Here is a 25,894-nt window from a genome sequence, read left to right as displayed (position 1 = left end):
ACGCTTGCCAAGCAGCTATCCCCTGTAGTTGTGTGTGAAGGGCCAATCACTGAACGGAAGAAACAGAACAGTGCACAATGAAAAACAGACATTTCTTGGAAGCACAGAAACAAAACAAGTCTCAAGGTAATATTCTTCATTTTATATGTGAACCACCCAGGACCACCAGTAAGCTACCAGTAACCTGGAGCAACATAGCAGTTGGAGATTACATGCAAATTTCGATGAATCATCTAGGTCATTTATCAAACAAATGCTTCTCAAATGTTGCAGCATGTTGCGTATTGAACATCCAACACTCTTACAATTTATAGACCAAATGATACATTAGTTGTAGCCCAACATGCAAATAGTTGTTAGTTTTTCACTACATTTGATGGAAATGTTCGTCCAGCATCAGCTTTTTTCAGGTCATTCATGCTGGATGTAAATATTGCTCTATAAATGGTGAAAAGGAAGCTAATGTTGGCCCACAGTAGTCATAAACCATGGCTATGCTGAGGAGGTGAAGGGTGCGGTGTGTAAAAGTGTGTGTGTGTGGGTGTAGGGGTGAGGACAGCAGTCCTTGATATACGAACACTAGCCGTGATCCTTGTGCTCATTGAGTGGTTACAGACCAAACCCTGCAGGCCGCACTGGCTCTACAAACCTAGTATTATGGTCAGTTTGTGGGGAGGAAAAGTAATTCAGAGCTTAGAAGAATATCAGACACTGAGTAATGGACTCAGAGTGGGAGTTGAACTGAATTCTGTGTCAAAACTTGCAGTGGAGCTTAAATAAAGTTGCCCCCAGCACTTGCTAAGCGATGCAAAGCGGAGGTGTTGTTGAGAGTTCCCGACTCGTGCCTGCGAGTGAGAGTCGATTTGGCACCAGCTTAATTACCTGTACACACAGCTCTATTTGATGATGATTAAAGCCACTCACACCCACACACACATACACACACACTTGCCCAGACACTGCCAGTCGCCAGTCGCAGCAGTTATGGAGACATTAAAGGTGATGATTATTAGATGATAATAATTAAAAGGCTTTAAAGCTCTAGTTAAGGTAAACAGTATAGATAGAAGCAGAGTCTTATATAGGAAGACAGGATCGCTGTACAACAACCACGTAATTATTCTCAGTTAAATGACCACCCTGAGGCAGAAGTTACACAAATGATAGCTTTCAGTTTTGTTTTTGATTGGGAAAAAAAAACATAAAAGGTCTCCATAACAGATTCTGGTTTGTTGGGTGCTACATCGTTCACACAATTTGCCTTTCTTATTGCTGTTGTGATGTGAAAACCTCCTAATCCCAATTTTGCTGCGTGTTACACAGTTGGATGTTTTTCGTGATTTGATGTTTTCACCTCAGTTGAAGAATCACATGCTGCGCTGCAGTTTGAGAAGATTGTCAGACCACTGGGGCCCATAAAACCCTTTTCTAAATCCATTGGATAATGTCAAAAATGCATTGCCACAGATCTAATGTCATGACATTTCAGAGATACATGGTTCACATGCAACAGGGATGTTGTGAGCCTAGTGAATAAAAATAAAAATGTGGTTTTCCAGGGTTCCATGAAAACAGCTAAACTTGCAACTGTTTGCATCATGCAAAGCTTATTTTTGAAAAATATTGCTCTAAAATGTAGGTGACACCTACTTTTTTGTCATGAAGATAAAGTATATAATGAATAATAACAATTATGGAGACACCATTGGCTAAAAATAGCTATATTTAATAAAGGGAAGAACCATGTCATTTTTCATGAATATTCCAAAATGGATATAGAGGGAAACCTTTTCTTTGTGATTTTGGGAACAACATTTGGGTGTGTGCATCAGGATTTCATGACTTAGCTCTTGCCTCCCCTCCTTAAATTGGTCTCATGTGGTCTCATGTGTTGGACATTGTGTTCCTGAGGCGAAGAAGAGCTCCTGAGCTGAATGTCTAAACTTGGGCTTAATTTGGGACAGTCTGCTCTTTTCCTCTTCTAACTGCACTTCCATCTTTTCTCTCCTTTTTTGCACATGCTTACCCCCTTTCTTTAACCTCTCCAACTCTCCCCCAATATGTACTAATCATCAGATGGCACAGGATGTTTTCATAGATGCACCTCGCAGTTTTTTCCATGTTCTAAACATTGTCAATATGTTTTTCTCCAGTAAACAGAAGATTCATTTAAGAAACAAATTGTATGATGAAATATTTAGTTAACATTTACCCAATCTTTCTATGGCACGAATGGCTGTTGGGTGGTCGCCTGTCTCTGTAGGGGTCTCTGGAGACTTTCCCTATCTATCTCCATGTTGCCTTACACCATCCCCGAGGAATACCAGCCTCTTAATTCACCCAGAAGGGAAATTATTCCATCCAATCTGATGCCACCCGGAGTCAGGAAATGGCTTGTTGAGATAAATTCTGTGTAAATGAGGGTGGGGAGCAAAGTACAGACCCGAATCTGACTAAATTCACCAAAAGCTGCACATTTGCTCTTTGCTTGAGCACTTGCGTGAGTCTTACTCCCAGCAGGAAGTGGTCATTACAGCTGATTTAATCTATATTTTTATGTTAACAATGGACCAAATGATTATGTGAAAATGGTCACTCTTAGTGACAAACGCACAGAAAATGATTACCTGAGTTGACAGTTAGCTGAAAGACGATATAAAGAGCTTTATAGCATCTTTCAGCTAATTATTTTGGTTTTTCAGAACATAACATTACTGTTTTGGTCGACTGTCGATGCTCTCATAGTGTAGTTTTCAGCTGTTTGGGGCAAAAAAAAAAAGCTCTAAAAACCTAAGGTGTTCTTTGGGTCCATCACCAAATGGCAGAAAGACAAAGTAAGCACCTAGACTGTGAACATAGTGGAGCATTTAGCAGCTTAAAGTCCAGACATTTCCTTTAGGAGTTAATGGAGAAACTGACCAACTTACTTTTACCAGGTGGCCAAAAACACAACTCCAAATTAATTCTAACGTTGCCTTTTTTTTTTAAAGATGATAATATGTCAGTGCTGTGTTGACAGCTTGTTTCCACTGCCCCCATATGGCCAAAAAAATCTGCTAATGCAGGTTTAAATCAATTTGTTCATGCACAAACCTCGCCAGGTTTTTCTAGATGGTGAGTGATCCTCAAAGCGAAACCTGCACATTCTAATAAGAGGTGTAACGTCTTCTTATATAACCACCTTAAACAAGTCCCCAACTGCCTTTTGTGCTCTGTGGCATGTAATCAAGCAGCAGTGTATCCTTCAGCTAGGACAATTTCATCTCCAAGAGCGGGAGAATGTAACAGATATTCACCGGTAGTTGTTAGCTGATGAAAGCTCGGGGCTTTCCAAGTGCTTGACGCAAAACCAATACAAACAGTGATTTGACTGTTGTCTGGGTGCTGTGAGATCCATTCGTCCCCCCCCTTTTTTTTTTTTTTCCTTGTGAAAGCGAGTTTAAATTGACACTTGCATTAATGAGGTAGTAAATAAACGTCTTTTGTGTTTATACTAATGACCTTGAAAACCAGACAGTAAACTGGGGGCTAAGGCGCTCATTATCTCTAACCAGCCACCCATGAAATCCAACATGTGCACATGTACTGTATGTATCCGTGCACATAGGCATTTGTTTGTTTGCATAGGGTTTTTTATTTATTCATCACTTTACATGTGTCTGTTAGAGTGTGTGAATGAGCGTGTGAGCATGTTCCCTTCAGTGAAAGCCCTCCTGGAATCCCCCTCAGGGCCTTTCAGACATCTGGTTGCGGATGGACAGCTTATTTCTCCAAGTAATATGTCCAGTTAAGCCCCTGGGAGCCGCCGCTGTGCACATCATTACAACCCTCCTCCGGCTTTTCTTGGAACTTCACTGAAACCCTATCGTTTGGTTCAGAGGGGTACAAATATGCTGTATATCCTTTTATACTACTTCATCCCTGGTCCTTCTCCCATCTGTTGCAGATTAGTCTTCAGTGTGTGTTTAGAGAGCTGAGACAGTCGCCGAGCGGGACTGATAGTAAACCCAGAAGGTTTTAGTCAGAACTGTCAGGTAGGTCTGAATTAACAGAGAGGCCAACTGAGGATATGGCTGGTTGGAAAGACAAGGGGGGAGGTTGGGGGAGAGAGACAGACAGACAGCGTGAGGGTGAGACAGGCTCCAAAATTACACAGCGAGCCCACCAAACGGTTTGTCTGTTTACCCATGAACCTCAGGCCCGCTACTCGAGGGTCGGTGTGGAATGCCAACAGCGGCTGCCTGGCCAAATTCAACCGCAGTCCCTGGGAGTGGAGGGAGACAAACACCCCGCAAAATGGCCAGTCACGCCACTTTCCCTGTGATAGTTAGTTTATTTGAGCGCCAAGCTCAAAGTGACTCTCATATAACACATAGCCTCGATATCTGTCGCCCTCGTGGCATCCAAACCCGCCACCAAAATGTTACAGCTGCCGTGCTGAGCTAAGCTGATATCACTCAGCTGTTTTTGTTATCTGTCCCTTTTCAAAATCTCTCCCTCTATCGCTGGCTCAGTAACCCATATAACACTAAACAAAAAGCGCCTTGGGGAGGCTATATGGTTTCACGCACACACCCTTCTCCGTCACTTTGCTGCCCTGAGAACTGTGCCAGGCCATGTAGGCCAAACTGCGGCCCAAGTGTGACAAAGTGCCCGGAGCTGCAAACTTGGTCAGACCCGCCATTCCCAGCTCATGTTGTGTTTCCAGTGATAAATTATGGGAAAGTGAGGGTACCCGTTGTGTAATACATAGCCAGTTTGTGTGTGTGTGTGTGTGTGTGTCTGTTCCGCTTGACTGATGTGCCATCCCCCCAGGGTCCTGTCATTACGCCTCTGTGTACACAACCCTACTCCCTGGCCTACATCTATCTCCTATACAAAATTCATGGGGGGATTCATAGACACACATACACACACAACACAACCACAGCTTTCCCATACTAAATGTGATGCAACACCCCTGCTCGTCTTGCACGATATGTCATCAGATGTAGCCATTTTTACATTTGCCTCTCTCTCTTTTTGTTATTTTTGTTATTCATACCCGTCGGTCACATCTAGTTTGAGTGGCACAGCTCATTAAAAGTCCTGTTTCTTTTGGCTGAAACATGCGACTTACTGTAAGTCAAACAGGTATCTAGATTGATAGAGCTACTTCAAGTAAAGTCGTTGACAATGCTGCATCATTCTTAGTTCAGTCGAAGTATCATCATGGAGGCCAGTAAAAATAAAGAACATTTTTTCCTAGCAGGTGCAGCTGGAGTGTGTCACTTTTATTTCTTGTTAACAACAACAGCAAGAGAAACTGCTTTCTTCTTTTATTGCAGTCTGTTTGCTTTTCATCTGCAGCCTACATGAGTTGATTTGTGCATTTATTTTTCTTACAAGAGCAGCTTAAATATTTCATTATTTCCACTTTAAGCAAGCTGGTTTTAATCTTTTATTTAAATTATTACAGCTTGCAAGCCTTCGATATTTGACGTAATCATGAACCCTCTGCTTTTCTTACCATTCAAGTGAAGCAAAACTGAAGTGGTACATACATTCTCCCTGTCAACAAGAACAAGACAATCTGGTTTTTGATGTTTTTTTCCATTTTTGTCACTGCTCTCCTCTGTTCCAGCTGTAAATATCTGCCTGTTCTTTCTCGCCTGTAGAGGATCATTTTAAAGCGCAGATACTGTGTGATGAAATGTGATCGCATTGGCCTGGGTTTTTATTAGGAAGCTTCAAACACACACACACACACATTCTTTCACAATGCTGGTTACAGTGACCTGGCTTTTATTAAAGACGGAATGCATCACTTAACAATATCAAATTAGCGTCGGATGGGATTCACAAGACTCTTTTTTTCTCCTCTCTCTCTCTTTCTCTCTCTCTCTCTCTCACACACACACACAGTACTATAATGACTATAGGCCTATTGTTTCCTAATAGGTATTACAGTTTTGTGATGGTGCGTTTCTCACTTATATTCCAGTTCCTCACTCAAGTGGTAAGAGTGTGTGAAAGTACTCTCTCACTTCATGTTAATTTCTGGTATTATAAAGGATCTTCACACTGTGGTGAGTTTAATGTCGCTGCCTGTTTTAGCTGTGCTCACTGAACTTCGCTCAACATTGAGGGCAAGATGGAGGAGGCTAATCTGCAAAATATAAGTAAAAAAAAATCAAAATTGAATTTGATTTGGCAGGTCAAGCGTATGCCAGAATTTGTCCTGGGGGCGGGGGGACATGCACATCAGAAATCCTTGAATATGCTCGATCAAGATAAAAACAGAGCCAGAAGAACACTGCTCCCACTGTGTATCATTTATTATCAGCACCATATATTGTTATTTGACTGAGGAAGTCTGGTCTGAAGAACAACAAAATTACTCTACTCCTAGCAGGACAATGGGCAGGGGATCATCATTTATTCACTCAAAAAATACAGGTATGGGAGATTGTCTTGTTTTAAATGCATATCAATAAATAATGCAGTACTGCAAGAATAAATATTGTGCAATTAACATTTTCTGCAGAACATTATCTAACCTGAGATTATCATTGTTTTTGAAATGCAGAGTAACCCATTTCATCATCTATTATCAGTTGTTTTTCCACAGTGGATTTATAATCCCTCAATTGTCTGATGAAACATTTTATATCCAAGAGGATACTCTGGCTTGGCAAGGCATTTTAGCCTACAGGGACATCTTGGACTTGTTCTGCACTCATGATTCAGGTAACGACATGTATTAAGTGGTTTAAGTGAGGTAGACCTTGCCAAAATCACAAAAAAACAATAATAATAAAAGAGCGTACCTCTACACATGTATAAGGAGAAGCCTCTGTGCTTTGTTTGACAGCCCTATTTAGCCCTGAAATAGAATAATTCTTCAACATACACCAATCAGCCTTTGAATAGTGAAGGGATTTACTGAAAATCCGCTTCAACATCAGAATAATTGTCGACATATGCAGGGATACAGACAGGACCAGAAGCACAACAAAGATTGACAGATACACATGTAAGGCTGAACAGTAGCTTTACTGAAGCAGCGATTATTTCCATTTTGTAATTCTTTTTACAGAACAACATTCATTAGCATCTGTGGCATCATCTGCCGCCAGTATTTCAAAATGATCTCACAGGATTATATTGGTTGGATTGGATCAAATTCTGATCTGATCTTAAAATTGGGTATTTCAAAGCAGATGCAAAGATTTCTGATCCTGGAGATTTGGATTCAGATTTGGTAATCCAATCCTACCTTTAATCCTGACAAAATGCTGCATTTGAGTATTTCAAAATTTAACACTAGAACCGCCACAGGGTAAAATTTACCCATAGTGGTTTTTCCAATTGTACATTACAATGTTTTAATGAACTATTCATGTCCCCCAGTCTTTGACTTTTCCTAAAATAGTGTAGCATCCCCTATTGTTAAAAATAATGAAGATATATCCAGATTGAAAACATGGGCATTTATACCTATAACCGCCACTAGGTAAAATGTAACTGTATATGAAATGCATTCATTTTCCTGCGGTTTATGTTTAAACATTCTTGTGCAATGGCATTCATCGGAGTGCTCTGACTACTGCGTCAAGTCATAATTAAATGATAAAAAGAGCAGAGGATAATGACTGAAAAACCAGAAAACCTTCTCCAAGTGCCTGAAGTGCAGGAAAGCTGTCTGTGTGGTTGTTTGTTGTTGTTGTTATTATGGCTCATTATTGTCCATTTGAGGTATTTAGACTAGTTTGGTAATTTCAGCAACATGGATTATCTCATTATGTGATTTTATTGTTGTTTGCACGATAGACTGTTGTCACATTGTAGCGCTTTCCATAGATTTTTTTTTTTTTTTTTAAATAGCCTATTTTTATTTTAGATATTTTATATGGTCTATTGGTGAAGCAGCGTAAATCACAATGAGGGGGATAAAAATAACTCAGCAGAGGCAGGGATATGTAGACCAGAGGTGGGCAAATCTGCACCATTTCCCCAGCAAATCACACCCTGGACCCTTTAAGTTTACTTAAATTTGGACGCCAACGCTGTGCTACCACTTGCTTCTTTCATGAAATGGTCCACCATGTTTTTTTTTCTGTTCAGATACAGGGGCCGGGACTCGAGATTTGGAAAACCCTATCTGGTCATATCGCGATCACTGTGATCCAACCCTCCAATGTTTTGAAATACTCGGACAAAGTCAGTGAGATCATTTTGATCCTTAACTGAGAAAAGATTTCATTATCTGGATCATGCTGATCCAGATTACAAGTTTAGAAATACCAGCCACTGGTAACTGAAGCCAGCTTCTCGTTCTAAACCCAAAGCAAACCTATATAGCTTTATTGATCTTGTGAGAAATCACACTGACTGCAGACAGAAGCTCCATGTTCAAAGAGATCATTTGTATAACTCTGAACAAGAAGAATCTGAACTGAGGCCAGCAGTTCCAACCCAATCCCTACTGAAGCTCCCATCCCAGTTAGCTGACAATTTCCTGCATTTTACAGCACTTTTATTGGTGTTCCTATTGTCCCAGAGGTGCGTAAGTAACACCCTGTGGTGGTTAACAAATCTCAGCAGAGGGTTTTATGACCAGAAACTTAAATCACACTTGTCCAAGGAGTGTCAAGGAATATTAACACTGAACTGACAAGACCACCGAGCAGAACTTCCACCAGAGCTGATATGAGGCAACAAGTCAAGCTGGTGGGCCTTGTTAGAGAGGGCTAAAGATCCATTTCCTGGTGTGAAAGGCTGCTGAGAGGCATCTGTCAGTGTGAATGGGGCTGAATGGGGAATCACAATGGATGTGAATTGAGACGTGGATCTGAGGTCTTTTTGTCAAGCAGATTTGTGTGCGAGCTGGTTTGTCAGCCATTGTGTATTTGGCCCAGGACACTGCTGATTAAAATCTGAAATGGATACAGTGTCTCTTTATTTTGCAAGTCTAACAACAGATTAAGCCATGTGATGCATGGCAATACATGAGACAGGAGGTTATATATTATCCAACTAAAACATTCTTAGCTATAATCATGTGCATCATAAGTACCAGAGGACTTATTTTTTCATTTGAAAAACAAGTTTCACTTTCAGAGTTTGAAATGCCCCCATGGTGCTTTATTTGTCTGGGCTTGCCAACTTTGGTTCAGTTGTGTTACTTGTCAGTATTTTTTTCAAGCTAATAGCTTCACACTATTCAGGAGAATTTACAACAAGTTCAAAGAAGTTCAATGTCTTGCTTGAAGGAGTATATTGCCGCCACCCAATATGAAGGTCGTGATGTTTAGCACTGGATATTTTTAAAGGGATGTTAATGAAGCAGGTCAGCAGGCAGGAGGGGATGTTTATTAACAAAAATATTAATGAATCAGAGGCAAAAATGAACCCCTGGAAATTCAGCAAAAATAACTTAAGCAAAGCAAAAAGACAAACAAATCAAATCTGCAGCCTCACAGCAAGCTGCCACCTACTCTCTACCTTACTGACCACTGAGTGGTTTTTTATCTTCTCAGCCTCACCTTACTGGAACCTACCATCTGTTCAGGTAAGTATGGGGGTGAGCTAAACAAATACGAGGCATACAAGACACCACGCCATTATTAACATTGGATTTTTCTGTTACTGCTGGCAATCCCAATCTCACATAGGCACACAAACAGTCGTAAGTGGGCCAAGTTCAACCAAATGTAATTCACTACAGAACAGTTTTACCTATCTTTGCACACCCTAACAATGCCTAGTCCCTCACTGCTAAGAGGAACTAATGATGCAAACCTGTTGCCACTATCCCTGATTGAGCAGCTGATCTACCCCCAACATCACAGGTGGAACAATAACTCAAAGAAACGTACGGAATGGCCTGCCCTGTCTAACAGACCATAAACCTGTCAACAAAAATACACTACACATATGAACCAATGTGTTCAATTATTTTAGAAAAAACAGTTGAATTAACAAATTATTATTATTATGGAAATATTTGACTGATAATAACAATGATTTCACTCAAAACAAAGATAATGTTGGGGAATAAGGCCTAGTGAATAGGGAGAGGAGCAGCCTTTTCACAGAGTAGTAAAACATTTTGGTAAACGCAAGATTGATACCACTCTCATGTCTGTATGCTAAATATGACATGACAGCCAGCAGCCAGTTAGCTTAGCATAAAGACTGGAAACACAGAGAAACAGCTAGCCAGTACCAGTGCCTTTTAAGGACACGCTGTATAAATAGTATCTCATTTGTTTCCCCCACACTAAGTCTGAAGTGTAAACAAACTGAAAATCACAACTCTGGAAAACTATTAATTAATCAATCAACAATGATCCTGAGCTAAACAGTAGATATACTGTGTTCACATTAAAGAGTAATCCACCAGGAATGTGCTTGCATGTCTGGCCAACCCAACACCTTCCTGGATGATGTTGTGTTGTGGTGTGGCAAAAATTGAGGCAGGTTAGTGTCAAACGGCATAGACAGGTTGTATATCGTCAAAAATTGTATCACTGTGTGCCATCTCCTTTGTAGTAATTTCTGTCTGCAGCTCTGTGCCCTGTGACTGGCTCTGAAAAGCAGATAACTTGTGCAAAATAGTTGCATATTGGAAACAGAATTCTAGGTTACTGGGTCTGTTGAAAAGCTATTTGGAAAATCTTGCATATTTTGTCATGTCTTTGCACTCTACGCTACATTAACATAAGGAATGGCCTCCATGCTCTGTTTGAGTTTGGCTTTTTAGCTTTTTATGATGAACTGTCCTGCGACAAGTTGAGACATGTCATTGTCCTATGTTGATTTCTGTTTTGAACAACCAGAGGGATGTCTCCCTGATATTTGCATTGTAAGGGATCAGTTAAACCCCCTTCTTGCCTCCTGGGGATGAAACACAGTGCTAGTGGTAGAGTCCAGGTGTGAATTACTGCCATAAATGAGAATAGAGCACAGTGCTGCTGAAAAAAAGAGTACTCAGCAAAGCTTCCCTGCACAATAAAGGTTAAGAAAAGGCCAAATTACCAGTTGAGTTCTCAGTTAGATGAAATGTGTGGCCAGAAAGAGTAAGTGTGCCAGGTGTGTGAGCAGTAAATGTGTTGTCTAGACTTGGTCTAGGATTTCAAGAATAGAAAAGGCCACTAGATCTTGTCAGAACCTCAGTCCAAAGCTTTTGCCAAGTTAAAAAAAACTGCTCAGAAAGTTCTTTGAGAGACTTTATCAAAAGGTTTCTTCCCAAATTACTTCTGACTTTACTGAGTTTAGGGTTAGACTGATATTTTGGGCCAATATTATCCTTAAATTTACTTGTTCAGTTGTTGTTTTGCAGTAAATTCATCCATTTACAGTTTCTCTGTCATAGAATATGTGGTGGGAATGAATCTTAAATAGTTGCTAGTGAAAAGTGATATAATTATAACATTAAATACTTGCCATTTTCTAACATTAAAAAGGTCAAATGTAAGAAATCCCAGCTTTTGGAGGAACTGTGTGCTTGCACTGTGTGTGCATCATGTGTTTATTTGTGAGCGCTGGGGTCAAAAGTCACTGCATAAACCCTCCATTAGTTAGTTCCTGCTCATCAGTCTCAGACATGTGAAAGCAACCAAGGCATCATCCATTCAGCACATGTCCAAATGGCTCTACAGAGAGCTGATACATGATGTCTTTGCCTTATAATGGCTAAGACCCGTTAAAAACCTACTTTATATTGTGTAGGCAGGAAGCTGCAGGATGATCGCTTGTCATGTTGAGGGCGACATTTTGTTTCTTTGTCTTTTTGTGATCTGGTCTACTTAAAGGACTGCAGTGAGGTCATAATTCTACAAATTTAAAAGCCTCAATGAATCTAAAAATGAATAAAAACACAAGTCAAAGATCTCTTTCCATTATGTTCCTTGGCTTTAAAGGAATAACAGACTGACACTCACAACACTAACAACAAGAGCTTATTAAAAAGAATTTCCTGAACCTTTTTGCACTGTCGCTCCTTCTCCTCTAAGAGGAAGCAGAGGAGACTGCAAGGTCAACTTTCCTCTTGTGTTTTCTAAAGAACCGTGGATCTCTGGCCACAAGCCCAGGCCCAATCTGAAAGGCCGATATCTGCCTATTGTCTGGAATAAAGCCACTCATCCTCGGACCTGTCCTCTATTCACGCCAGAGCATTCCTTACCCGTTCATTGTCACTTTTCGTTATCTGAATTAAGTACTTATCTGTCACAAATATAGAGGTTTTACTCTCTGCCTGTCTACCTGTCGAAGAAATTTTCCAGAGCTTTCTGAATGCATATCCAGATAAATATCTCAGGAAACTCAATGCACATCATTCTGAGGGTTAAATACAAAGTGGCTTTTGCAGAGTGGCGCCAAGACCCCTGGAAAACTGGAGAGCTTTTCTGAAAGGTTTACCCTCTGACTGGACTGCCAAGCTTCCCTTCTCTCTCTCTCAATTTCAAATATGCACTGGCATGCCAGGAAAGAAGGTCGTGTTGGCAAAGCACATAGACGTTCCCATCTCTATGTGCACACAGAATCTTTAGCTCTATCTCACTCTCCTAAGCTAGTTAGCTAACTGAGTCGTTTCTCATTTGTAGCAGGTAATTTGGCATGTGACAAACAGCTCTGTTGCCCTCTCTGCAAGTCACTTTGTGGGGTTGTCAGGGGAGAGGGCGTCTTTGTCTGCTGGACAATTGAGCAAACTCATTTGTCATTTTAGACTCTTTAAATGAAGCCGTTGCTGCTTTTCAGCTTCTCACAATGACGGATGGTGTAGACCTTGTCCAAATAAATCACATCAAACTTCGCCAGCATATCAAATGAATTCTTGTATGTTGTCGACTGTTTTGTATCAGGCAGTTTTTTTCTGCACTGGCCTTAGAAACTCTTTCTAGACAATAAGTGCAACTTTTTTTATATTTTGTAGTTAATAATGTAGATATGGATATCTCATTTTATATCAAAACTCTTCACTTCTGTAACTGACTGCTTGTCTGACGTTTCTTTAAGTGAAGTGTTCTTTGACAATGACATCAGTGTGGCTGGCGATGTGAGGGATGAGAACCGGGGACCTCTCTCTCCTTCCATTCATTCAGATCACCAAAATAGAAAGTTGGGGGGGGGGGGGGGGGGGGGCCAGTGTCAGTAACAGGGTGAGCAGACAGATCCCATTCGGGAGAATTTCCTGAGATGGATGAGGTTGACTTTGGAGGATGCAAAGTCAATATTTAAACAGAAAAAGGAAAGCTGCTTTTAAATAATTCAAAACCTCCAAAACATGCCATAATTTGTCTCAGCTTTGTGCTAGTCATCATTTTGTAAAATGCCTCATTTTCAAGTTGCGTGTAAGATTAAACCCTTACAATACTATAATTTTGCATTGATTTGTGCACAAATGATAAATTTTTCTGTTGAGATAATGGAGCAGCTGGGCCATGAACACTTGCATCTGTGACAAATAAATTAATGTGACATTATTAGAGCAAATGGCATGAGATGCATCAGCCTGGATAACTCCAGGAACCATTTAATGACAGAATAACGGACGAAGCGTGAGCAGAGCGTGCACACATTTGCATAATAGATGGAAATTTAATTTTAGGGAAATTAGTCAAAATAATTATGCAAATCAGTTTTTTACACATGCCTGCCTCAGAAGGAAGCAAATCTTTTTTTCTGCAATTAAAGTTGAGTTTGAAATTGAATTTGAGATGATTTTGTCTTCCACTGCTCTCCTATGAGACAGTTGTCTGGCTTGTAGAACAAAACATTTGTGAAAGAGGGAAAGAGTCTGAAAGAAAGACAAAGAGAAGGAGTGAGAGAGTAGAGCAGACATGTCATCTGGCTCTCAGGAATCCTGCAGCCAAGTTGAGGGGGGTAGGGTGGAGGGGCTGGGTGTCACTCTGGTGGAGGAAAGGGTGTGGAGATGGAGGGGGTGGGGAGGGGGGGTGTTGACTCTGAAATATGTGTGTGATTGAAGTGCAGTGGCAGGCGATTTGCTCTGGAGGGGAGGAATGAGGGAGGGGCAAGCAAGGCTTGGCTGCCACAAGAGCACACATACACACACACCCACTCACTCCCACACACTCACTGAGATCGGAGACACTCCAGATAGAGACGTCACCTCTCTGCCCTCCTCCTTGCTCTTTAGACCTCTAAATTTTGGATTACTAAATGAGGTGCTCCTCAGCTGTGGAGTGAGAGTTGCGGCTTCTCGGACTCCCTCACAGCTGACGTTGACTTCCAAAGGCTGAGACGTTGGATCTGAATCTGATTAGAGCAAGGATCCGTTGAGCTTGATGCAGCAGACATGTAGCCAGAGCTGCAGCGCTGTGTGACCAGGAGACTGTGGAAGTGAATGAGAGCTTTATGTGCAGGTGGAAAGAGAGATGCTTTTCCTGGAGGTAAGAGTGAAAAAAAAAAGTGCACTCTGTGAACCTTTTAAATGATGAAAGATGTTGTTGAATGAAAAGCGCTTTCGCATTTTTACCATGGAAAATGTTTGCACCAACTAAAGTTTAGATCTGTAGATGAGTAGGCGTGCAATGGATTGTGGGACATTACCTGGGTTTAGAGAATGAATGGTTGAAGATTTAAGTGCAGTGTGTCTGAGAGGTGGTACATCTAGGTCTTGTGTTTGTGTGTATAGACAGCAGTGAAGTGATTGTGTGATTGTGTGTGTGTGCAGGTGGTCTTGCTCCAGCTGTGTTAAGTCTTCTGTGCACCCCCTGACACCCATTTGGCCTTAAAATAACACTCTTCGCGAGTCAAAGAGCGATGACCTCGGCCTTTGAACTCCGCAATTTAATGGTTTTTCTAAAGCAAATCACATGACATTTAGAAAAAATGTAGCTTTTTTTCAGTTTAACATTATATTAACTATTTTTTTCCCAACAAACACTCTCCAAATATGTCCCAAAATTCATTGCAGGCAATTAAAGCTGTAATTATTTCACTACCACCACCAGTTTGATATTTTAATAAATATCTCCTCACATTGGGAGAATTTGATACACTTTGGCTCAATCTGTAAAAGTCATACTTTCCAGTAGATTAGGATGTATTCCTTTAGTTCGCCCGAAGTTGTGTTCATTTGAAAAAAAACACGTGTTTGACTTACTAATTCCTCCAGCCTCTCTGGTGAAGGAGAGCCCCTTTAAAAAAGTGTCAGTTAAGCGGGGGAGGAGCACACGGTTAACCTTTAGCTGGCTACATCTGGCCCCATGTTTACACAGGACCCAATGTTGTGACTCTTTAAATGCCTTTTTCAAAAAAGAGTTTCCCTTTTTAACCCCTGCCAAACTCCCCCCCGTCACGTCTCCACCGCGGCCCGGGTCGAGAGGAGGAACGGGTAGACATTTTGTTTTTGTTTTTTGACAAAGACGGCCATTGTGTTATTGCCAAGGGGTGACATGGTGTAATGTGAGTTGCTGTGTATGTTGGCTCAGGAATCTGCAGTCACCTTTTCCTTGCAGCTTGTGAGATGAGAAGCTGGAGAGCTGAAGGGCAGAGGAGGACAGAGACCAAAAGTTTCAAGTGCTAGTCCCAGAATTTGAAAAATCAAGATTTTGTGGGAACATGCCTTTCCTAATGTTACGTTAAATAGGACAAAGAATTGCAGTTAATATTGTGCTGATGTGACCAAAAATATGTGAAATAAATCAGATAGTTCAGGTCTTTTATGATGTTTGGTAACTTTATAGCTTTGGACGTGACATGTTGCATCCCTTGCAACAGCACACGTGTGTGCATTATCAAACATCCCAGATAACTTACTGTGTGTGACCCTGAAACTGTTCCTGCGCCCAAGTTGTCAGTTAAAAAAAAAAACATTACTGGCCTCTTATTCTTTAACCTCAAACTACACCCACAGTGCCATTGATATGGTGGCACAAAAAAATCTTTGAGAAAAAAAAAAGACTTCATCTAATTGCACCACTTACTGGTCTTAACCAGGTTAAGTGAGATAAAGCAGACAGGTAAGAAAAGCTTGTGGGTGATAACATTATCTGTCCTACCATAAAACCTGATAGATTAGTCACTGAAGAACAAAGCAACAACCAAATACGCTTTTGTTCCCTTTGATAAGAGCTTTAGTTTGACTTCTAACAGCGTTTCTAATCTGTAAAGTCAGTGTTTTGAGGCCCTGGGCTTTATTTAAATGGAACTCAACTGTATGCTAATAGCGGAATGCTAATATTTCCACATTCTTGTTCTGGAGTTTGACTACATGGTGAAGTGTCAGGAGCCTTGAGGGTTGACATTTCTATGAGGATGGGGCTGCGCTCCAACAGTGTTTGGATTCTCAGTTCAGTTGCAACTGACCTTTGACCTTTGGGGGGGGGGGGGGGGGGTAGTGTCTTTCTTTGGAGATCTGTACTGTACATTATCACAAATTATGACTAGAAGTTTCAAAGTGCTAAAATCAACCCAAACAAGTGATAAAATGTTCTATTTACAGACTATCTGATAAGTTGCTGGCTATCACCTGGCACAGCAATTGCTCTAAATGAATTTCAACTGACTGCTTTACAGTCACTTAACTGGAATAATGTTTTGCCAATAGATGCCATCAGGACCCTAATGACCCTGATAGTGCTGCTATTGTGTAATAGATCAAACCTACATGAAGTTTGGAGAAGTTTCTGACTGCCACCCCCCCACCTCACCCCCCCACCCGGTCCAGATTTGCATGTCAGAGATAAGAGGGCTACTGCTAAAGGCGGGCACGCAAGGATCAGACTGATTAATCCCTATTCATGTCCACCAGTCCAACTCTTATCAGCTTGTAAAGGGAAGAAAAAGAAGCAATTTGAAATGCAGTAGTAGGATTCACACTGCAGTTTGAGTGGACATATGTGGATTGTTGTTAAGATTGTGGCTACCTTTTAATTGGTAAGACTTTTACACCGTTTTGTTATTTTTTGCATTTTCCAGATCATCATTGTCCACTTATGCAATAGTGATTCCCTGAATTTCGTTCATGCATGAGTTTGTTTCCCAACCTTCAGTGCTTTTAGCACAGTGAATAAGCATCACAGATGTTTGCTGGGTTAACAGCTGGAAACATCTGCTGCATCATGTTATGTCAAAGTATTACAATCCTAGCTTAAAATAACTGTCTCAATGTATCCTATGTACGTTTGTACGTAGATAATAGAATTTTGACCGAAATACACAGCCTTTGATGTTCTGTATGCTGCAGTTGTATCTTCACAATGTGAAATAAGTACAGTTAAGTCAGGGAAAAGTCACGTTGCCTGTTGAATAAGTGCAAACATACTGAGAAAGCCTGGTATGATTTTCCATTATATATCATCCTAAGTGCCTCTTGGAAGTAGGAAAGTGTTATTTTCGGTGTCTTATCAAGCATGATTCTGTAATGGATAAACAAAGGAAGTATGACATGCTGCACTAATGGGGTGGAAAATAACATATGTTACTTGAATTGTGAAAGGATGGCAGTCTGTGGTGCGTTGGTAAGAGAAACTTTGTCCTGTTTTCCCTTCCAGTCCAACAGAGGAACAATCCCTGCTCTATTCTTTTGTAGCTGCTGTGTCAAACTGTTACAACACTGCTGGGATCAAAACAGTTATCTTGTGGAGAAATTTAGAGATTTAAAGTAATTGATTGATTGTAGGCTTTTACAAAATGCAAAGGAATTAACAGTGAGCGCAAAAATCCTAAATCAGCAGTATACTAACCAATCAGTGACAAGGAGTGAAAAGGTAAAAGCCAGAGCTTTAGCTATAATTAGGAAAAAAGTATAAAGCAAACAGAGGAGGGATCGGAGGGGGAAAAAATGAAAAGTTGGCACTGTAAATTCTTAAATCCTCCTTTTTGTTCACAGCGCCCGCGTGTGATGAACCTGGAGCGCAGTGAGAGAGGGGAGCGTCCATTGCATCGAGGCCCGGAGATGGAGCCACGTGCTGGGGGAAAGATGGGAAAGATGTCGGTGGGCTTCCAGAGGAGCTCCACCTCAGATGATGACTCCGGGTGTGCATTGGAGGAGTATGCCTGGGTGCCACCAGGACTCAGACCTGAACAGGTCAGGCCTCAGCTCACTCACTCTTTTTCCTTTTTATGCTAGTATATTGTAGTACATTTTCTCAATTTGTATGAGTAGAAAAGAAATTTAAGTTAATGGGAAGATGCAAATGTAAATTCCAGCACAAAATAACTTGCTGGAAAAAATAAATTTATTGCACATTACAGTTTGGTGTCAGAGTATCTGAAGATGGAATTTTTCTTCAGAGGATAAGAGTATAAACCTGTACGCTAACAGCGTGGGGCTTTAGTTCAAATAAGCAGACATTCTGTTCCCTATGCCACACTAGCGGATTAGTAGCACCGCATGTTGGCCTCTGGCTAAGGCCCAACATCTGGCTATGGATTTTTTTTTTTTTTTTTTCACATTCATTAGTGTGTATTTAAGATACACATGTGCAGCACATCTCTGGCAGAAATGACTGTGAGGTTGCACCTATTTTTTCCATATTTTCTCAGAGAAATGCATGGTAAGAAAAAAAAAAATTGTTCATGTTTCCTTTTTTTCCTATCAGGGAGAATTAGCTTAACATTTGCAGTCCCCCCCCCCCCCCCGCTGTCTCTTGTGTGTGAGGAGATGTCACAGTCGGGTGCCTGTGACTGGATTGAGATAGACATGTTTGGCCCACAGCGTCACAAAATAAGGACACACATAGCAGCAGTCACTCCCCACTGATATCCATTCTGCCTCTCCTCTGCCTGATTGAGAGCAATAGACGAGACACTCTCCTCTCCTCTCTATTTTGGACCTGTGTTTTCCTCCTCTTCCCACTTTCTCCCCTCCTCCCTTCCTCTCAAGCATACTGATAACATTGCTGCCCTCCTGACTGCAACATATTACACTGATTTATGCGATTTAACTGATCATACAACAAAATAAAATGCCATTAGAGTCCTAAATGCTACATCATGAGAGACAGACACAAAAATACATTTCTCTATATCTATTGTTCAAAGAACCATCTGTCTGATATTTGTTTCTGCAAGAAATGTCATCTAAAGTTCATTCATCTGTCTTCATCTGCAGGTCCAGATGTATTTCTCATGTCTGCCAGAGGACAAGGTGCCATATGTCAACAGCCCCGGAGAGAAGCACAGGATCCGACAGCTCCTCTACCAGCTGCCGCCACACGACAACGAGGTAAAGATAATGAGAGAGACAGTGTGGTGACAGGGTGCATAGCATAGCAGAGAGTGAGAGAGATGGGGAAAGTGACAGTCTGTGGTAGAGACAGAGGCAGAAGTTTGTACCATGGAGTTAAGATTTGCAATACAATAAATGCAACACTAGATTAAACTTTAATTTTCAACAATAATGGTATATTACAATATTCACATAATCACAAAAAGCTAAATTAAGCTAATAAACATTTAAAAATTGACAATACAAACAGTTAATCTAGACTAAATAAGGCAACGGAGTCGAAATCTGATCATTGTGTCAGAGATATTGTAGCTGAAGGACGAATGACTGAGAAGAAAAAGTCGACTTGAACTCAGCTGAACTTAGGGCTCAGTATCAAGTCTCAGTTCTCTTTTTGGTACGGTCCAAAATGTGTCTGCAGCACACACTCCATCTGTCTCTAGCAGTGCTTTCATCTCTTCATTACTCTTGAAATGACATTACAGCTGCTTTCATCTCTTACGCTGACAGTTCACCTTTTTTCCAGCTCTTCCACTCCTCAGCTACTTTCGGTTCTTGCAGACAATTCAACTGCCTACAGGGCTTCAACTTTCTGATGCTTTCACTAATTACACATCAGCTGATATCAACTGCTTTTGGCTCATAAAATTCAACAGACACTTTATCAGTGCTTTAATTTCAACTACTTTAAGTACTTTAAGTGCTTCCACTGCACACATCATCCCACATGCAAACAATTAACATTTGAAGACATTTTAACCAGTTTACAGTCCTTAAACCTTCAAATTTCAGCAAAAGTGAGCACACAGAAAATTGCCTTTTCTTGTTTTAGACTCAGGCAAAGGCTGCTTGTACTTAGACAAACATTTAACTTTTAAGAAGTTTAAAAAAAGAGAAGGACAACTTGTTCTTTAAGTATAGTTTTTGTATCAGTACTGAAACTATTCTATGAAGCGATCATATTGGCAATGACAAATTTGAAATGATACCCAACTCTAACTAAACTTAAGTTAGCAGCTGAGTAAAGTGAAGACAAGCTTGCCTGCCTTTTCTAGTAAAACCAGAACAATGGCCACATTCCCTCAGCCTTTTAACAAAAAACCCTCCTGTGACAGTAAAGCACATGCCAGCCTCTTCCGTATAATAGTTTTATGGTGTGTAAACCAGCACTCCTTTCACGTCTGTGTTAATAGAGTTTACATTAGGAGATATGGTAGAGGGGTTATCACCAGAGGAGAGGGAGGGGGTGGGGGGCTACTGTCTGACAGAGGTGGTCTCTGAATACACACATGGAAGACACACAATAAGTACACTCAACGGACACACACACAGAGTGTTTGACTGAGCGGTTTTATGATGTTTGTCGGCAGACCTGGTGGCTGAGGAAGCAAACTGCAGGAGGATTCCTTGCGTAACTGTGGTTAGGAAGGATAAGCACTCTGTGTGTGTGAAAGGGAGAGACAGAGACAGTGTGTGTGCGTGTGTGAGCTCACACGCCGGCATCATTTACTGTTGTTTAGAGAACAAGCAAGCTGGTTGTAAGGATAGTCTCGGTTTTTTATCTGAGCCTTCATCACCATCTCTAAACACAGAGGAAGGGTTTGTGTATCACTCACGCCATCCTTTCAACGCAGCCTTGAGGGGAATTAGCTTTAATTAAACAATTTTCCAGCCATATATGGACTTCTTTTGATTCACTTCCCCAAAGTTGCATGCAAAGATGAAAGCTGAACCATCAGCGGTAATGGGTGGATGTTTTTAAGTGCTGCTTCGCTTTCTCCTCATAACTGGTTCCCTCTTAGTCATAAATCAGCCTCTCTGTTCTTTTCTTTTCTCCACTCATCTCTTCTTCTTTCTCTACCAGGTGCGCTACTGCCACTCTCTGACTGAGGAGGAAAAGAGGGAGCTGCATATGTTCAGTGCCCAGAGGAAGAGGGAAGCACTGGGGAGAGGAACACCCAAGATCTTGCCCCGAGCTCTGCAACACACTCGCTGTGAAAATGTAGGTGCTGATACCCATGAGCGCACACACACACACACACACACACACACACACACACACACACACACACACACATATGCACTCATGAAGAGTACTTGCGTCATTTAGTTCTCATATAGCTATAAGGTTCGCTAGTAGTTACAAGGAAACCAACTGGTGGATCTTAAGTTATTTATATCATGAGCAGCTAACACCCACTCTCCCATCCCAGCCCGTGGCAGCCTCAGGCACAAATCTGATTGGCTAATGCGAGGGTTTTAATCATGGACATAAACTTCCTCATTAGGGCGAGGGAGGAAGCAGGGAAATTGGGAGGCTCATGCTCAAACCGAGCGGAGAAGTCAGTTCCCCAGGAGGAATTCGGCCAATTTCCTGCCACCCATCTATATCTCAGCATGACAGACTGCAGAAAAAAAACATGTACAGGTTAATAAGTAATTCTTGCTCGGAGTCTTAAAATCCAACTTTTTCCAAACAGGTCACAGTATGTGGCAGATGATTCCACATAATTGCATGCAGCACAGCGCATTTAGCTTGTTTTAAGACCTTTTTTGGAAACAACTCGAATTATAGAATAAGGCAAGATTCTTCATCTGGCTCTGAAAATTCTTCCACTAAGTGGGTTTACTTAAGTTGTAGATGTACCCAGAGGGAAAATAGAAACTCTAACTGGATTATACACAGTGTACAGACTTTTAAACACACCAACAGTGTAATGTAAATATGTGCCATCAAGGGAAAGTATCCTAATCCTCAATGTTTTTTCGAGATACAGGATATTTTTCTGACATCTAGCCTCCATTTCGAGATCCTGGTTAAAGCCATTGTGAGCTACGAACAAACACAACATTGGAAACTATCCTAAAACCTGTCCTCTGTTTCCTATTTTGATTTGGTGATGGTGCTATAAACACAACATCTACTGGCATTCAAGCCGTCCTCAATCATATTTCCGAAAAACTTCCTTTCGATACAATAAACATAAATATTAGTGTTATGTGGCTTTCGGCAAATTCAGCCCTGACCAGTGAGCAAACCACATCCTCTGTCAGGCATCCAGGAAGAACAGGCCAGCTATGTTAATTCCTCTGGACAGGCAGATGTAGCCTGTCACCACTCATTCAAGGTCACACAGTCCGAGGAACACCAACAGGAACACACTTACATTCTTACACGTACTGGACATACATGTATATTCATACAGTTTATGCTCCGCAAACACACACATGCTCATGTATTCAAAAGGATATAACATCCACCCACGAATGTACACACGTTCACACACAATTTGTCAGGCTCCAGTTTCCTGTTGCCATAACTCCCAGGGACACACAACACCCCTGTATCCAAGGCCCCTGTCTGTCCAACCCGGTAATAATGGTTAATAGCTGGGCATCCCATAGCTGCCTGTGGGTGTCTCATAGCTCTGCTGGGTTATATAAAGACCTGTGATTGCACATTCAGACACACTTTAACAATCTCCATGGAGTCATATGATCTTTTGACTCAGAACCAATGCTAGTGATTTATGTTTAGGCTTACAAGACAAAAATGCTGACCAATTCTTCAGAGACACACTTTTTATACCAACGTGGGACAAACACCAACTGGAATGCAAACACATACTCGTACATTAATCACTTTTAATTTAGGTTAGCATTTTTCTATGACTTTTGTTGGTACAGAAGCTATGCTCTGAGGGTTAGATTTGAGATTTAAGTATTTTTGAAATTCATTACTTCCAAATGAGCCCTTGATTGGTACTTAACGTGATTTATATCTACCCCCTTGTTAAAACAAAGAGTGCTTCTCAAATTAATTCATTTGGAAAAGTAGTAATTGATGTTTATCATTAACTTCCTTTAAATAGAGGATCCTCTCTGAAACGCTTCATCATTTCTCCAAGAAGACATGGAGATATCTTCTAGCCTTTTATTTACTTATTTGTTGTAAGCATGTGAAGTTTTAGGTGGCAACAAAATGGTAGATCACATAGTTAGAATACAAAAGTAATTCAATAGCCAGAACATAACTGTAAGGTGTGTAGGAAGCTCAGTGTTTAGATGAGCAAAGCTCTGGTGTAGTGAGTGTTGCACAGCATAAGCCATAATATCTATTTTTTGCCGTGAAAAGATTACATTGCATTGTGCCCATGTTATCATCCATTTCTGTATTTCTGCTATGACTGTAATCACTGCAGGATTCACTGATGTGTTTTGAATGGATCATATTCCTTTGGCACTTGCAGTATGATCACCTGTTGTTTAGCCTTCTTTGTTTTAGCATCACTGCCAATGAAACATCAGGCGATACATGATATATTTTGAATTTTTATCTCCATAAGCTCTCTTTTATTTGTGTTGCATTCCTCATGTGTCACAGGCATCAACTGTATCACACATCTATGTTCCAATGTCATTCCCTTAAGCATTCGTCTCCACACTGTTGTTTAGTTTCATTCTCAAGGCAGCATACTTATCACCAGATTCATTAACAATCCCATAAGCAAGGTTAAAGGCTTTTCACTGTAAGCCACTGCATCAACAAGATGCCTAAAATATAAATCTCATGGATCATCTGTTGTTTGTGTTTGATTGTCAGTGTGGCGGAGGCATCAATGGAGGGGAGATGGCAATTTTTGCCTCTAGAGCAGGGCCGAGCCCCTGCTGGCACCCAGCATGCTTTGTATGCGCCACGTGTCAAGAACTGCTGGTAGATCTGATCTATTTCTACCAAAACGGGAAGATCATCTGTGGGAGACATCACGCTGAGCTTCTCAAACCACGATGCTCTTCTTGTGACGAGGTAAGTAGCAGTAGCAGTCTTGAGTACCAACTATGGCTAACTTGCTTATTAACCCCCCAAATCAAAGCTAATGTTGTCAAAGTCAACCCTCTGTGTGAATTTCTCCTCAGATCATCTTTGCGGATGAGTGCACTGAAGCAGAGGGTCGTCACTGGCACATGAAGCACTTTGCCTGTTTCGAGTGTGAGACATTGCTCGGGGGGCAACGCTACATCATGAAAGATGGTCGGCCCTACTGCTGTGGCTGCTTTGAGTCACTGTATGCAGAGTACTGTGAGGCCTGTGGTGAAAATATTGGTGAGTCAATGTCTTCTTTTGTGTTGTCAGATAACCCACTGTTGTAAATGATTAGTTTGGTTAGTCGTGAGGTGCATGAGGTCTTGATTTCGCCCTGTTGTTTCATGAACAAAAGTTTTTATACCTAAGGCCCATGTTCCTTACCTTGCAAGGTAGCTGGATTCGCAACATCACGAGAGAATCTATCTTGTCAGGCTTTAAGTTATGCGCTTGTGTCTGAACCACTGGTAGTTCGGACCAATCAGTGTCCTATGAGGATTCTTGTGAATCCAGCTGCCTCGCAAGGTAAGACGGTGATAGACAGTGATAGACAGATGGTTCGTCCAATCACCTGCCAAGTATTTTTTGAAAGTGCCTGCCCTTTTCCAGTTTCCTAATGACTTTTCAGATGGTTCTGTGTAACAAACCACCATGTTCCGGCTTTGAAGTGACTTTTTGACTGATTACTTTTTGTGAAATTACTAATCTTAATACTATGCTCCTTTTGTCTTTATCCCACCATCCTTTAGGTGTTGACCATGCCCAGATGACCTACGAAGGAGTACACTGGCATGCTACAGACCAGTGCTTCTGCTGTGCCCAGTGTAAGACATCTTTGCTGGGCTGTCCCTTCCTGCCAAAGCAAGGCCGCATCTATTGCTCCAAGGCTTGCAGCCAGGGGGAAGATATTCATGCCTCTGACTCATCCGATTCTGCCTTCCAGTCTGCCCGCTCACGTGAGTCACGGCGCAGTGTCCGCATGGGGAAGAGCAGCAGGCCTGCAGAACAGTGGAGACAGTCACAGCTGTTTAACCCACCTGCTACTGTCCCCTCATTTGAGTACAAGTTTGGGGACGCCGAGGGTGATGGAGATGCTGATGGCGACATTGATATTGTAGGGCGGAAACTGGCCCATCTGGGCCTGGAGGAGGAAAGGTTCTGGAGGGAGCGGGAGGAGCAGGATGCTGGGGGAGAGGAGGATCCAGAGGAGTGGGCCCAGCATGAGGACTACATGACTCAGCTCCTGCTTAAGTTTGGTGACCGCGGGATGTTGCACCAACTTCAGCAGCCACCCCTAAAATCTCCCAGCCCTAGCAGTGACAGAAACAGGCTAATAAGTGTCTCTGACCCCTGGCTAAAACCTGATAGTACATCCATGGGGATTACCCCCTCCTCTCCCACCCCTGCCAGTCCTACCCAGAGCCAGACTTCCAATCAATCCCGAGCCAACAGCCTTAGCCCTGGACTGATGAGCAAGAAGCACCTGCCTGAAATGTACTGGGCCCAGTCCCAGGATGGGCTGGGAGATTCAGCCTATGGGAGTCATCCAGGTCCTGCCAGTGCCAGAAAGATCCAAGAGCTGGAGATGGACCAAGATCAGGACCAATCTGGCACAGGAAGGCAGGGCCTATGGCCAGACACCAGGCAGTGGTACCAAGACTCGCTAGAGTGTATTGCTGATGAGCTGAGGAAGGCCGAGCAGGGTGTTCGAGACTCCATGGACTCCCTGGCACTCTCAAACATCACTGGTAAGGCCAATATTGGTTACATGGATTTAATGGAAAATGTGCTTTCTTTTTATAGCCAACATCTGTTTAAAACATGTCTTTCTTGCTCACTCTCCTTAG

The 25,894-nt window shown here is 41.7% G+C and overlaps 1 protein-coding gene across 2 annotated transcripts in view; it reads left to right on the top strand.

Annotated features, from left to right (window-relative positions):
* Positions 1-25,894, top strand: part of LOC137176208 (prickle-like protein 1) — a 30,961-nt gene that overhangs the window by 3,184 nt on the left and 1,883 nt on the right. Inside the window, exons 1-7 of one of the 2 annotated variants that reach the window (XM_067582345.1) lie at positions 14,091-14,396; positions 17,843-18,040; positions 19,067-19,180; positions 21,048-21,185; positions 23,787-23,990; positions 24,101-24,287; positions 24,797-25,795. In XM_067582345.1, coding sequence (XP_067438446.1) covers positions 14,382-14,396; positions 17,843-18,040; positions 19,067-19,180; positions 21,048-21,185; positions 23,787-23,990; positions 24,101-24,287; positions 24,797-25,795 — 1,855 coding nt within the window. In that variant the 5' untranslated portion in view covers positions 14,091-14,381. Of the gene's footprint in view, positions 1-14,090; positions 14,397-17,842; positions 18,041-19,066; positions 19,181-21,047; positions 21,186-23,786; positions 23,991-24,100; positions 24,288-24,796; positions 25,796-25,894 lie in introns of those variants that run through there. The other variant, XM_067582346.1, reaches the window with a different exon arrangement.

This window comes from Thunnus thynnus, chromosome 23 (genome assembly GCF_963924715.1).
Source record: "Thunnus thynnus chromosome 23, fThuThy2.1, whole genome shotgun sequence".
NCBI lineage: Eukaryota > Metazoa > Chordata > Actinopteri > Scombriformes > Scombridae > Thunnus > Thunnus thynnus.
The sequence above is the reverse complement of the archived record's forward strand: the minus strand, read 5'-3'. Positions and strand labels throughout refer to the sequence as shown.